The sequence below is a fragment of the Cynoglossus semilaevis genome, chromosome 18 (assembly GCF_000523025.1).
Source record: "Cynoglossus semilaevis isolate Cse_v1.0 chromosome 18, Cse_v1.0, whole genome shotgun sequence".
Lineage (NCBI taxonomy): Eukaryota > Metazoa > Chordata > Actinopteri > Pleuronectiformes > Cynoglossidae > Cynoglossus > Cynoglossus semilaevis.
The window spans coordinates 14,689,842-14,706,026 of record NC_024324.1 but is presented as its reverse complement, the minus strand read 5'-3'; the positions used below and the strand labels follow the sequence as shown (position 1 = coordinate 14,706,026).

The 16,185-nt window shown below is 38.3% G+C and overlaps 1 protein-coding gene across 1 annotated transcript in view; it reads right to left on the bottom strand.

Moving 5' to 3' along the window:
• Nucleotides 1–16,185, bottom strand: part of thrb (thyroid hormone receptor beta) — a gene marked incomplete at its 3' end in the record, with an annotated part of 61,956 nt that overhangs the window by 2,103 nt on the left and 43,668 nt on the right. Inside the window, 8 exon segments of the mRNA NM_001297580.1 lie at nucleotides 28–286; nucleotides 1,088–1,234; nucleotides 2,039–2,065; nucleotides 3,312–3,517; nucleotides 4,377–4,524; nucleotides 4,613–4,713; nucleotides 12,854–12,904; nucleotides 15,435–15,507. Of these exon segments, the coding sequence (NP_001284509.1) occupies nucleotides 28–286; nucleotides 1,088–1,234; nucleotides 2,039–2,065; nucleotides 3,312–3,517; nucleotides 4,377–4,524; nucleotides 4,613–4,713; nucleotides 12,854–12,904; nucleotides 15,435–15,441 (946 nt within the window). The 5' untranslated portion in view covers nucleotides 15,442–15,507.

Here is a 16,185-nt window from a genome sequence, read left to right as displayed (position 1 = left end):
CGGTAACTTTTTGCCGCTGACACTTACCAGATGAAAGCAGGATGACAGCCTGTAACAGCGCCACCTCGGAGTCATCCAAGTTAAAGGTGGAAAGAGACATGCCAAGGTCAAAGATGGCGTCCGAGACGACACCCAACCCTCCATTCTTGAGCTGACCTCTTGTAACAGCCATCTCCCCATTGAGTGTGAGTGTCTCACTCTCGGGATCATAGCGAACAGCAGCTCGCAGCGACATGATCTCCATGCAGCAGCCTTTTAACAGAATGATCTGATCTTCACAAGGCAGCTGGATAAAAAGAGACAAAGGAACCTGGTGAGCAATCAGCTATTTAAACACAGATAAAAAAATCATAATAATATATTTTTTTTAAAATTAACTCAATCATTAAGATATCAGTATAATGCATTTGTAATTCCTAATTAAATTATGAACATGGTCCGTGACGAAATATCAATATCAATTTAATTTTGCACTGGAGGGAATTTTTAAAATAATTTTTAGTTTCAGACCCCAGTGCTAAATGATGCCAACTACATGCTACATGGCTATAAAGATGACATTTTTTTAATATGCAGTCCTATATGCAGGGATTCCCTATTTCTTTAGAAAAGGTTTTCAGCACATTTTTAGGATTATGCTTGTTTAAAAAAATGCACACATTCACATTATTTTAAATTTGGAACAAGGCTCTCAAAAGCATATTTTATATACAACCTAAAGGCCATAGGCTTAACCAGTAGTTCCCAATTATTTTCTGTTATGCACCCCTTAAGGGACAGAAAATCTTTTAAGCGCCCCCGAATTGAATACTATTGAGAACCTGTACAAACCACTGTATGAGTTGTTGCCACCTAGTGGCATACTTCTGTCCAGCGTGCCATATACCATTGGAAGTCCCTCACACCCAAACTCCCCTCTCCTCCGGACACCTCACCGCGCCCCCAAGGGGGCCGTCCCACTACACTAACACTTTATGACCAAGAGTTTTTCAGGTTGTCTCTAAGATCTAGGAACCTAATAAGGAACTCTAATTGACTCTTTGATGGTATATTTTCTCTTGCAGTACAATATACTATATGCACTCACCTCACAAAACATAGGCAGTTTTTTGGCAAAGTCCACAACTCGGGTTATGGCAGGGGTGATAATTTTTGTAAACTGACTAAAGGCTTCTATATCCACTTTGTTCCCTTCTGGTGTGTTAGCCATAGACGCATGACCAAATTCCTCAGGCTGAAACAAAAAAGAAGATAAGTTCAGTGTATGAACACTCTCTACCTATACCACCTGTTCAGTACACAGACTGCCACTCATCATACCTTACTGTCTAGTTTCTCCAAATTAGGTTTGGATATATAAAAACCTAGTAAAGCTAGTACAGTGGAACCTCGGTTGTCGAACCAAATTTAGAACTAAAAACGAAAGTGAACTACTTGTCATTGTGACACAGCACACCACTGCACACAACGAAATGTAACTTCTGCTTTTAACCCATCACCAAAGTAAACAGTGGGAAACTTTAAGTGTGTTGCAGTGTGTGGGGATGGTGCCTTGCTCAGAGCACCTCAGTGGTAACTTGGCAGCTGGTGGACTCAAGTCCACTTCCTTAAGCACTAAGCCACCACTGCCCCCAGATGAAGTGATTCCTAAGGGGAACGAATTAAGTTAAAAAACTGAGGTTCCACTGTAAATAAAGCTACGCAAGTATGGAAAGTATATATCTTTGTATCTTGATTATTTATACTGTTTTGTATTTGTATTATTATTATTACTATATTTCATATTTTTTATTGTAGAGTCTTTTCCTCATCTTTTGCTGCAAATTCACAATTTCCCCAGTTTGGAATCAATAGGTTTAATTTATTGTAATCTGATCTAATTTAAATATTAAGTATGATAAGAATAGAAGGCAGCCTCGAACTGTATTTATTCACACTCACTTGCCCTGTGTATCAAATAATGCAGATTAGATTGGATATGTGGCTGACACATTCAGAGTTTTTGTGTTAAAATGAAAAAAAAAGTGACTTATCTTACCTTCACTTCCTTCACCCCAGCTGCACTCTGGTCAGAAGTATAGAATAAATTACATGTTATTTCATTAAGAACCATAGCTTCCTCGACCTGTTAAATAATCAACAGGAATTGTGAAGTTTTAAGGGAAAACCTGTGTCAAGCCAACTAAGGAGAAACGTGTTAAACCTAAAGGCAGATAAAGAAAAAATCAGGAAGGAAACAGTGAAAGACAAATAAATAAGAAACAGATCCAGATGTAAAGAATGTCGTATGACATGTAAGGGCCTATTGCAGAAAAAAAACAAACAAAAAACATTTAGCTTCAGCTTTACAAATCTGAACATACCATATTTTCGCACTTCTTTTTCATCCTTTGCCTAGGTGTGTGACTTATACTCAGGTGCGACTTATACTGTATATTAAAATATTTAATTTCACGTTTGTTATTTTCACACTGACAGCTACAAAAGGGAACATGTTAATTATTAGTGGTACAAGAGTAGCAGGTACTGGTACACAAGCCTAGACTGCCCTCTAGTGCCTGTCGGGGTAAAAATAATGAACATATGAAACTATACATTTTAATATATAAAGGATGAAAAAAAGCGTCTTATAGTCCGGAAAATACGATAACAAGGGCAGTGATTCTTATTTTATTAATCTCTTATATCAGCGTAAAAGGTAAACAATAAAAGGTTGACCAATTTATAAATGACAATTGGTAACAAATTCTTTAAAAAATATATTTTTTTAAAAAACTAAGAAACTGAAACTAAGTTGAATGATCAGAGGGTTTTTACGATGGCTAATGAGGGGATAAAACTATGACATAACCACCAATGTTTACACTTTTACAACTTTAATAACTGGATCTCGGTCGCCTACAGCTAGAGAACAGCTGATAGGCTCTCAGTCTGGTTAAAATTCTTGGAAAAGAAGTAGAAATGAGTCAGTAAAAATATGGTGGAAAATTGAAAGCTGTAAACACAAGGAGAGGACGTTAAAAGATTAGTAGAGACACGAAACAGTTATGCGATATCCCATAAAAAATTAGTGCAGCTGCACTGAGAACATTTCTTCATCATCCAGCTAATTTTCTCCACTCTACAAGAGATACACAAAAACACATTTAAATGTTAACACAGAAACAGTGGCGCAGAGGCCTTGACGGTGGAAGTAGACAAGGAAAAAAGGGGGAGAGCACGGGGGGACAGGGATTAGAGGGTGTCCAAAAGGAATGACGAGAAATATGCTGCTACTGTGGACAGAGCAAGGCAGGACAAGGATGCCTCACCAGGAACTTCCTTTTTTGCTTCCAGTGGTTTCCTTGGGCGTTTGTGGCCATGTGGGCTTCAGTTACCATTCGGATCAGGTCCCACTCCTCCTGAGTGGGCTCCAGGCGATCCCACATTGTCCTCTGTTGCTCTTCCCGCCGCCGACGCTGCCGGTTCTCCTCGATTAATTTTCGCTTAGCTAACCGCTTGCTGTCATCCAGCACCACTGGAGAAAGGATAAAAAAAAAAAAAAGGATTCACGGAAACAGAAGACCACAAACTGATGATGAATGTATATGTAGAAATTCCAGTTAAAATATTCTAAAAAAATAAAAGTGTCGCTTTGGCCCAGAGGCAATGTCTCTGTCATTGGTGTGGAACCCCAGCGTTCGCCTCCTGGGCAAGTTTGAATCCCGGTTAGGGCGGTTGGCACCTTCCAGTGGACTCACCACCTGCAGGAAGGTTTGGGGGGCGACCCGGTAACGGATAAGTGGATGAAGATGGATGGATGGATGGGTGGAAGTATTAAAATTGCTTATATTTAAACAACAGGTGATATCCTTAATTTGCCAAAGGGAACTCCTGAGGTATTAATAAAGTTATTTATTTCTATCTATCTATCTATCTATCTATCCATCCATCCATCCATCCATCCATCCACAGCTGGCACTTTTTTTCGTTGGCCACAATTGTCCTAAAATCGAACAGGGGTCCTGGTCAGCAGCAGATAGAGGAAGCGTTCGTGTGAACTAAGTCATGCACAGAGGCTAAAATGCTACAATGCTTTTATCTTTTTCTATGCCATCTATTGGGGGAATGTGGGTGTTGCAGGGAAAAGGCAGAAGTATAATGATAATATAAATAAATAATTTGGATGTTTTGCGGGCCGGATTTAAAAGCTGAACAGGCTGCATCCGGCCCCCGGGCCTTAGTTTGCCTGTAGATGCCTGATCTTGAGTATTTATCCATCCATTCATCCATCCATCAGTCTGATATGTGATGTGACCTAAAAATAATTTGGGGAAGGAATGGCTGCATGCATGTTTTTACTTTCGAAATTCATCAACCTCATCAACCACACTTACAGTCAGTAGCCATTCCCACAGAAATGCACTTTTTGAAGCGACACTCCTGACACTGATTTCTGGTGACTTTGTCGATAGCACATTTTCCCTCGTACTTGCAAGCGTAGGTCGGGTTGAGATTTTTCTGGATCGTGCGCCTGAAAAAACCCTTAACAATCATGGGATTAAAAAGATGATGAGATGTCAATCTTCATTTCTTTGGAATGTTTGTAAATTCTGGAGAGGGCTCATGTTACCTTACAACCTTCACAGGTGATGCAACGGTAGTGATAGCCTGTAGCTTTATCCCCGCACACTACACAGATCTCATCTTTGTCCAGGTAACGTGGTACATAACCTGGGGGAAGAAAACATCATTCATTTAAGAGGGTATTCCAGAAGGATGCGTTTATGTCCTTATTTTACATGTTAAAATGTATTTAATGCAAATGTATTGTATTTAAAGTCAACTTAAAAACATTTGGATTATAATTAAATCAAAGGACTCAAGGACTAAAGGTTCTTTATTGTCATTGCAACACATGTTAGATATGGGATGAACGAAATTAGTTTCCCTGGTCCCGGCTCGAGTACAAGTGACTGAGAGGAATAGTTCAGCGTAGTGCAAGAAGAGAAAGAGAAAGTGGCGATTGTGCATGAGTGAAAGACAAGAACAAGAACAAGAACAAGAACAAGAACAAGAACAAGAACAACAGCCCTGGTCAGGGCAACAAGAGCGACGAATGTGGGGACAATAGTTGTGAGGCCATGTGCAGGCCCCCATATTTTCTGTTGTTGGGTGGTTGTGGGGGGAGGGAGGGTATTTGGCAGAGTCAATGTGGAGGGTACGGGGGGTTACAGGGGTTCACCGGAGTTCAACAGTCTCACAGCCTCAGGGAAGAAGCTGTTCCTCAGTCTGGTGGTCCTGCTTTTGATGCTCCGTAGCCGTCTTCCTGAGGGGAGGCGGCCAAACAGAGCATTTGCGGGGTGGATGGGGTCCTTCATGATGCAGGAGGCCTGTTTCCTGCATCTGGTGGCGTAGATATCCGTGGCGGTGGGGAGCCTGTGTCCCACGGTCCTCTGTGCAGCCTTAACCACCCTCTGCAGAGCCTTATTCTCTGCAGCCGGGCAGCTGCCGTGCCACACAATGATGCAGGGGGACAGGATGCCATCCACCACACATCTGTAGAAAGGGGTTAGGACTGAGCTCCCCAGTCCAGCACGCCTCAGTCTCCTCAGGAAGTAGAGGTGCTGGTGCCCTTTTCTGATCAGGCAGGAAGTGTTGGTTCTCCAGGTGAGGTCACTTCCACCTCTGTCCCTCTAATGTGCAGGGGAGGGGGGGTGTCTCCCCCTTCTGAAGTCGATGATCATCTCCTTGGTCTTCTTCGCGTTGATGCAAAGGTTATTTTCTATACACCAACCCTCCAGATGTTCTACCTGCTGCCTGTAGTTGGACTCGTCGTTGGCTGTGATGCGTCTGACTACGGCTGTATCATCCGCGAACTTCACAATCAGACAGCTCGGATGTAGTGCTGAGCAGTCGTGTGTGAGCGGGGTGAATAAGAGGGGGCTCAGCACGCAGCCATGGGGGTAGCCGGTGCTGAGCATGATGGAGGAGGAGGAGACGCCATGGACCCTCACAGACCCAATGCAGAGGGTGGAGCTCAGTCCAAGAGTGTTGAGCTTCTGTATCAGGGTCCACAAAGTCTACAAAGACCAGGCGTACATAGGAGTCCTTCTCCTCTAAGTGGGTGAGGGTTGTGTGAACTACAGAGGAGATGGCGTCCTCTGTGGATCTGTTGTTCCTGTATGCATACTGGTGTGGGTCCTCAGTGACGTCGATGGAGTCCTTGATGCGGGCCATGACCAGTCTTTCGAAGCACTTCATGACTATCGGTGTGAGGGCTACCGGCCGATAGTCATTCAGGTCTGTCACTGTGGACGCTTTGTGGATAGGGATGATTGTGGCAGTCTTCTGACTTCAGTGTTACAGAGTGGGAATTATACATAAGCATTAAGGTTTTCCAAGTATTTGTCAAGCATATTATAAAGTAAAAAAGGTGGGGGTTTGCAGTAAACACAGAAAAAAAATTGCACAAGATGACAAAGAGGTACAACAATTTATCGTCAAAGTGTTTTCGATTAAAACAAAAGGTTGAATATTATTTGGTAAACTTTTGAAATAAAAACTGTATAGGATTGAGCCGTCACAAACTTTATGTAATTCTCTCTTTCACGCACAAACACGCGTAACAACATACACACTGAAACACACCCAAGAAAACCCAATTTGTGTGCGAAAAAAAGTATATACATTTTCAATCAATTTTAATATTCTCTTTAAGAGAGATCAATAAGATCCTGATGTTAAATACCGGAAGTTAGCCAGTCAAAAAAATCCTTGTTTCATAAACAAATACAGTGCTGAATTGATACAATAATCAATCAAGCTAGTACAGCTAGCTTGTTTAACGACGACTTGGAGTTACGACAGGCTTTCCGAATTTTAAAAGTACACATTTAGCGACAAGGAATTGCTGTTATGACGAGTGGAATGCATCGGCAGAGGAGTTGTGTGAGAGTATTACATATTGACGTGCATACGTACGTGCACATTTAGTGTAGTGACGTATGAGAGTTGGGATTTAGCACAACAGGCAGCGGCAGCATCTCTAATCTCACCTACTCACCCACTCAGTTATAAGTCTCTTGTGCTGCCAAACAGTACAAATTACAAATACAATTAATAGGACAATTTCATCCCGTCATGATGTCTGGAAAAAATAAGACTACAACTTCTCCTGATGGATTTGCTCTTAAGAAGCAAAGGAAATTGATTGATCCAGATATAAAAATGAAAATACTTAAAGAGTATGGGAGGGGCAGGGGGGTAAGATCACTTTCAACCATGGTTTAGGACAAAACCAGTAAAAAGTAAAGTAAAGTAAAAGAAAGGGCAAATTTGTCAGGGGTTTCGTTTAACGACTGGATCATTGGTATGTAACTCCGTCGTTACATGAGGACCAGCTGCAATCAATCAATAAACGATGATCATCAAATGTTACTTCACAAATATTTTTGATTTGGATTTATGTTGACCAGTCTTACACTACAAATTCCAAGCATCGCTGATACACTGATAGACACATTTTCATTAAGTAGAAACACAAACAAACAAAACAAAATGCAACTTAACGCAACTACTGAGAAGACAGAAACAACCAACACACCCAGGACTTCTACCTTTTTTAAACATGCCCTGCATCCACTGTGAGAGGTCAGCTTTGAGCTCAGGAAAATACTCCGGCTGATGGTGCCAGTGGCTAGGGGGCATCTCTATGTTGCAGGATTCACTATCAAATAGAGACGTGCCGTTGTCGTACATGCACATGTAGTGCTGGCTGGGCAGCCAAGGTTGCTCCATGCAAGGGGGATGGTGCAGCCGCTGGGGCTCACAGTGGCCAAAATCTGGCCCCTCACCTGGATATGACCAGGGATCCACAGAGGCCTGGATGGAGCTCCCCATACTGACATGAGGGATCTCACATGTGTCTGATATGCAATAGTTCATTATGGACCACTGTACGTGAGCACCAGAAAGAGATCCTTCTTGGAAAAATAAAAAAATAAAAACAGAGCCTAAAGTGACACAATTGCCAATAGGTTGACTCACGTAAACCTATCACCGAACACTATATAGACCGTGTAACTGACCCGTGGTAGTCCAGCTGAAGTGAGAAGCAGAGATTTCTGAAGACTAGGAGCTCTAATCTTGTATTCCACAAATCCCTGAGGTTCCACAGACAGATGATGTCACTGATTAGGATGGTGTGTTGCACACGGTAAAGACCCTCCTATAACATTCACACAAGTGGAAAAATCCGTCACTGAATCGAATTCAATTTAATCATTTTATAGTAGATCTTTCCTTTCAGAACCATCGGCTGGATTACTGCCTTGCTGTCAACCAATGACCGTTGCATATTTGCTCTCCTACTTCAACTATCAAGTACGTATCAAAACAATAGTAAACATGAGCTTGTGCTGTTAATTACAGAGAAGGTTATGACATGAAAGGTTATGAGTTCACAAAAAATCCTGGTTCTTACAATTTTTTTACAAGACTACACTAATTGGTTAATTGGCACAGTGGCAAAATTACAGCTGAGCAAATGCGGCTAGAGAGACTTTATTTACAAAATGTCTTTAAAAAATATTTTGGCTTAATTTTATATTTTCATGACATTTTTCTTTACAACTACGTACAATGGTTGTAACTAAGTGACAATGTTACTGTATTTGTGTTACATTTTTTATTATTACTACTATACTGAAACTTTATTATCAGGAATAATATTAACTCCAGAAGGATTTATAGTCATAAAATCTATCTATCTATCTATCTATCTATCTATCTATCTGTCTATCTACCCAAGTGATTACTTACAATTATTACAAAATTCTCAAGAGTTGCAAATCCACAATTCTGTGCAAACAATGTTTTGTGTGCATATATCATTGTTTCCCCTCTACGCTGCTTTTTTAAGTCCTTTTCCTAGAATGTAAAGATAGAATCCCATTCTTAGCACAATTAATGATGCTCAACAAATTTCCCTTGCCCTTAAGCCTACTATCAGTAGTCCTTAAATTTAATGATGCCAAACACCAGTATTTCATATCAAATATCTGAGATACCAAATAAAATAAATCATTATATTTTCTATATAGAATACAATGATGTATTTCATTTTTAGTTAATTTAGAAAGCTGATTAAAAGTACATGTAGCATGTTGACTCTATATTAGACAGTGGAGAGCTCATATTAATGATGCACAACAAAATATCACTGCATAGCATACTAATAACAGGTTAACATGATACTAATTTAAATGCTGGTGTGTTTCTGGTTATTAGTTTTGTGTGTTTGGACCTTAAGAAGCTAAAAGAAGTACATATTGTGACAGAAGTCACGTTAGTTTTGCTTTGATTGGTGCATTAAAAACCAGTCTAAACTAAAATCAATATCCTTAAAAATCAATAGTCTCTCGTAAAATGTCAAACGACATGAGTGACACATTGCATGTTATGTCCCAGATGATACAACAGTTGACCCTGACATGGTTTTAACACAGACTTATTGATCGGGGCTCCTATTAATAAGTCAGGATAAGCCTTGTGCTGAATATTATTGATCTGCTGGGGTTTAGCCTTACAACTTATACGAAATGACATTCATATCAACAATTAATATTTATTTATTATTTAAGTATAATGTCATAGAACACTTCTTTTGTGCAAAAACTAAGCATACTTAAACTGACCCAATAAATGAATGTAAGATTTTATGAAAATGTATATTTGGGTATCAGTAGTTGAAACAGTTACTAAACTGAAGATCTACACATCCACTGACTGGATGGTAGAACAACACACTATGAAAGTCACAGAGCCTGTTGTATGATAGTCTCTCAAAAAAGAGCGACATAAATTACTAATAACACAGTCAATAAATAAGCGAGTATAATGATCTGGGTTGACTATTATACATGTATGCATACATATATTTATAAATATAATAAAATATAGTATTTAAATATAGAAATATATATCTACATATATATGTATAAATATTCTCTATATACGCATATATATGTCTATATATGTGTATACGCATACATACACATACACAAATATGCATATTTCTGTACAGGGGTTGGACAATGAAACTGAAACGCCTGGTGACCAAAGGTTTGGCTATAGCAGCCTGGCCATGAATATTGACATTGTGGAGCTCCCGACGGACAGTTTTGTTGGAAACAGGAGAGTTGAGGTGCACATTTAATTCTGCAGTGAGTTGGGCAGCTGTGGTTTTATGTTTTTTGGATACAATCTGGGTTCGCACCCAGACATTCTTTTCAGACAGCTTCCTCTTGTGTCCACAGTTACTCCTGTTGGATGTGGTTCATCCTTCTTGGTGGTATGCTGACATTACTCTGGATACCGTGGCTTTTGATACATCACAAAGACTTGCTGTCTTGGGGACAGATGCGCTAGCAGGATGTGCACCAACAATTTGTCCTCTTTTGAATTCTGATATGTCACGCATAATGTTGTGTGCATTGTAATATTTTAAGCAAAACTGTGCTATTTCTCTGCTCTTACTGATGCAATGTGCAATCAATGAAGTTTGGCCACCAAGCTGGTCAAATTTAGCCATGAAACCTCCTACACTAAATTGGCCAGTGTTTCAGTTTCATAATCCAACCCCGTATATGTATGTGTGTGTGTATACATATCTTACATATTATTTTCACCCTGCAACATTAAAAGCAGGCCATCATAAGGACCAACCAGAAAAATACAATTTTCATTTGGTTATTATGTATTTATGTGCAATGCAAAAAAGTAAATACAAAATAATCTTAATAAAAAAAGGTTGCATCAATACACACCTACCTACCAATTTTGCTGTCTGAGATTTTTTTTTTTAAATACATGTTGCTATTAAGCAAATTAAGCAAATTATTGAAGCTGGGCGAGAACATGTGAACCCATGAACACATGGGTGGGCAGTGGTTATGCGTGCAGGTTTGGCTTTAAAATCCCTGCAGCTTGTACTGGTTTGAACTCTGGGAATGTTCGGCAGTCTGCACGCTTGCACAATCAATGCTCTAGCTGAACAGGATTATGGATATACATGGATAATCATGTCTTCAATGTACTTTTTTTTTGGATTCTTGCTCTTAATGCAGTCACGTATGTCCTATCACTGTGTCCTATTTAAAAATAGAGACACTGGAGACACCTAATCAGTTCCATATGTTAATTCACTAGACTTTGGTTAATTCTAGTTGGTCAACTTCAAGCAAATTTTTTTACAGTGTACAATGTAAGTTACAAATATCTAAAAAGGTTACAAGTTACAAAGTTAGAAATATCTAAAGAAAATGCTTTTATTTGTATTTCCATTTTTGAGCATTGTTATCTGATCTTGTCCTGCTGTAGCAAACTTCTCCCACAGTGGTTTTTGTCCTTTTTTTTAGTATTCGGTGGGAAATGGCTTATCTGACTGGTCATTAGGAAATGCAATATTTGTTCAAAATTCAAAAAAATAAAATAAAATAAAATTTGAATGGTAAAATTAATATTTGCCATACTTAGTTCTATAGTTTACAACAGTAAATTGTTTTTATTTTAGAATTTAAATGTAGTCAACATAAGGAATATATATAAATATTTACATATATTTTAAATAGAAAATGTAAAAGTAAATAAATAAATGTAGGCAAGAAAATAAACGTTTGTATTGACTTAATTGTCACCTATGGATATGATTAATCAACAGCTAAGAATCAATAGAAAGTTTGATGGGTTCAAATTGAATAAATAAAATCAAATATTTTTCAAGTGTTTTTAATGTGTTTAAAAAAAAAAGTATTAGGACTGCAGAACCTACCAGAAGGGTAGTGTCTGACTTTTTAATTTTTAACAAAAAATAAATACATTTGAATATTCTTTTTAAATGAAGTTGAAGTAATGATTTGAAATCAATGAAAAAAAAAACTGCCATCAGAGTGGGCCAAAGAGATAAAATGACTTAAGTAGGGCTTTATGACTTCATCCAATAATAAGTGCACAAGAAGTGTGTGACAAATGGAAGCGTTAGGGCTCCAGCAGCTGGTAGGAAGCAAAGCTGGCTGATACCAGTTTAACTTTTTGATGAGGTAATGTCCTTTATTGCGCTAATCTTGTTTGCACATGAGCAAAGGGTTAAACAGTCAGTCACTTCTGAACCCTGAAACAAGCTGTTGTCCAAGGTGTAAACACTTACGTAATTTCTAGGTATAACAAAAATACAAAAATACAAATTTACGGAATAATCTAATTTCAGATAATATAGATTTGGTCTTAACTATGAGGGGAAGTGGATGAAGCCAGCAAGGATGCACACATGCAGAATGTGTGGTTGTATTGAAAAAAATTAATTGTAGCATTTTATTTAAAAAAAAAAAAAAAAAAAGCAAGACCTTTTAGTTAGATGCAGTGCGACACAAACACTCTCGCTCTTTTTCACAGTAGGACAGGGAACCACTGCTTGCAGATGTTACTGTGAAGTTACTAGTACAAGGTACCTTCTCTGTCATTTACTTATCAACAGGAGTTGCTTCAATTTTAAGTAACATTCAATAGTCCACAAAAATTAACAAAAGTAGAAGTTTGAATCTGTGGTCAATAGTGCACAGTGGATTATTCTTGTAATAATTATTTTCATGAATAAAAAGTAAAAAAAACCCCAAAAACTACAAACCACTGTGCAAGTAAAACATCTACCTATCATTAAATTATTTCCTTTATGATAGGTTAAGTACTGATCATCAAGGTTAAAATGCAAGATGTTTTTCCTAAAACAGCATTGAATTTTTAATTTCGCTTTTTTTTTTCACTCTGACTAACTGGAGAAGAAGTTAGCTGTGTTAAAAGGAAATGTAAACATTACCATTCTGAATGGCTTCATCTTTCCAGCGGGGGGAGCAATTTTCGGCTGGCTCTGAAATAATAGAAAGAGAAAGCGGGATAAAGCAGCGGTGAGACAGGGGTGCACTGTTCCTCAGAATTTTTCCCAATCATTTAACAGCTGAAACAACAGGAAGATATAAGTGGAACAACAACAAGAGAAACATCTGCTTCTACACAGCGTGTTGTTGTTGTCCTTTTATTTTTTCAGTGTGTGAGGTATTGGTATACCAGGTGGTTTAAACAGTGTCATCTAACAATAGTAAAAATACATACATGGTATCATCAATCTTAAAATCCTAAAAAAAAAAAATACTAATCTGAATCAAGATTGTCATTGCAAAATAATTATTTCACATCCACAAAACAATGTATTAAACATATAGGGAAAAAAAGTAGATTGAAAAAGGTTCATTATTGGTACTACAGTGGGGATTGAAAGTTTGGGCACCCCAGGTAAAAAATTGTATTATGTGCATAAAGAAGCCAAGGAAAGATGGAAAAATCTCCAAAAGGCATCAAACTGGTGAGACATTCTTATAATATGTCAAAAAAGTTAGATTTTATTCCCATCATTTATACTTTCAAAATAACAGAAAACTAAATAATGGCGTCTGCAAAAGTTTGGGCACCCTGCAGAGTTAATACCTTGTACTGCCCCTTTTAGCAAGTATGACAGCTTGTAAACACTTGTTTGAGGTATCTTCACTCATTCTTCCTTACAAAAGTCTACCAGTTCTTTCAGATTTCTGGGCTGTCTGTTACTCACTGCTCTTTAAGGTCTATCCATAGATGTTCAGTCATGTTGAGGTCAGAAGATTGTGAAGGCCGTGGCAAAACCTTCAGTTTACGCTTCTTGATATAATCCACCGTGGATTTTGAGTTGTGTTTAGGATCATTATCCATTTGTAGAAGCCATACTCTCTTTAACTTTTATTTATTTTTCCTTCTACTTGTGAAATGTTCCCTGTGCCACTGCCTGCAATACAACCCCCAAGTATGATCCACCCCCATGCTTAACAGTTGAACAGAGGTCCTTTACATTAAATCCTGTGCCCTTTCTTCTCCAAATGTAACATTGCTCATTCTGGCCAAAAAGTTCTATTTTAACCTCATCGGTCCACAGAACTAGTTTTCAGAATGCATCAGGCTTGTCTATATGTTTATTTGCAAACTCAATCAAATGCTGATTTTTGTGGTGAAGATGTAGAGGGTTTACTTCTGATGACTCTTCCATGAAGACCATATTTGTACGAGTATCTCTTTATAGTGGAATGTAACACAACTTCAGTGTCTGCCAGATCCATCTGGAGGGATCATGCAGTCAAAGGTGGGTTTTGACTTGCTTTTCTCACAGTCCTGCAGGCTGTTCTGTCTGATATTTTTCTTCGTCTTCCAGATCTTGCTTTAACTTCCACTGTTCCTGATGATTGCCATTTTTTAATCACATTCCGAACAGAGGATATTGGCATCTGAAAACGCTTTGCTATCTTCTTACATCCTTCTCCTGCTTTGTGAGCGTCAACTATTTTCAGTTTCAGTGTTCTAGACAACTGCGTAGTAGAACCCATGGCGCTGATTGTTGAGGCAAGGTCAGATGAGTCTGGGCATTTCAAACCTTTGAGATTTACATCACCTGGTTTGTAAGACCAGACCATGATTGTGAACAATCCATGACACTGTCAGGTCTCAGCTTTCCAAAGGGGGTGGTGCATGCTATTAACTCTGCAGGGTGCCCAAATTTTGCAGATGCCATTATTTTGTTTTCTGTTATTTTGAAAGTGTAACTGATGGAAATAAAATCTAACTTTTTTGACATGAATGAATGTCTCATCTGTAATTAGATGCTTTTTAGAGATTTTTCCATCTTTCCTAGGCTTCTTTATTCACATTAATACAATTTCCCAAAATTGTGCCCAAACTTTCGATCCCCACTGCACATACGTTGTAGTACAGGCATAGCCAAACTAAGGCCCAGGGGCTGAGCACGGCCTGTTCAGCTTTTTGATCTGGCCTACCAAACTTTTCCAAATTATATAATTTGTTTATATTATTATTATACTTCTGCCTTTTGCCTGCAATACCCAAATTTTGGATGTAATGAACGTAACACAGCATATTATTCAATGCTGTAAATGTTAAACAAGAGACTGGCAAAAAAATGACTGGTTGAAGGAGGTGTGACATGTATATCTGATAATAATATTGCAAAGGAGGAGGTTATTTTGATTTTGTTTTTGCATTTAGACGTTTGATCGCAGTAGTAGCAGCCCCTGCAGCTCCTGCCAACCGACCAAAGACACATTTAAAATGTGTGAAATAAACGTGTCTGAAAACAAAAACAATATGTGTGTCCTGTTGTTTATTATGAACCAAAGGGGGGGCCAGGAGAGAAAGTTTGGGAACACTGTATTAGGGCTACATTCAGGATAAAAAATTAGGGAAGTCCAATAATATCAGCCGGCCTGATATGCAATAATAAAAACCCAATAAGTTATTTCAATTTATTTCCATAGGAGAGATGTTTGGTTGTTTGATTTTTTGATGAAGGCAATGTGGCTTACCTGACATACTGGTGGGCTTCAAGGCCAAGGTGTCATCCTCAGAGCCTCCTCAGACATCTGGGTGCATACCTAACTAAAAACCAGAATCAGAATAAAAACGTTGTCTATATTGTATATGAGAATACTTCATGCAATTTATACCTAGCCTATTACAATAGTGTAATTGTTAAAACATAAAGCACTTGTGGTGGAAGACATGAACAAGAACCAAGAGCGCATTAAAATGTGAAATCATCCTTCCACTGCAACAAAAGCAAGTACAGCATTAAATAATTCTCAACTATTCTATATAAACAGTGGTGTCTAGTGAAATCTTTTCTAGGCGCGCCATGAAATTGGAATTATTTAATGCCAGATGCCACTTCTTCAAGTATTTGATGGTTTCAAAATAGCCAAATAGTGTTCATTCTAAAATTGTGAGCAAATAATTGCCAAAAACACCCAACGTAAAAGATATCTTGTAAACAAAACTGTGTGGATAGCTTTTTTTAATTTTGTTATAATATTTCATAAAAACCTCAGTTCCAATTTTAGATTTTGTGGGTATGTTTTATATGTAAGGATTTACAGAGTCAATATAATCCAGATTTAAATTCAAAAGTGTCAAAGTACAAGGAATGAGAGGTGAAATGTCTTAAAAACCCTAGCCAGTACAGCTGTTTAATTTTAAACTTTTTTGATGTACAGTAAGTTTTAATGTTTTTTGGGGAACAATGTAGAAGAAAGTCTAATTCCCAGTAAACATCTCCCT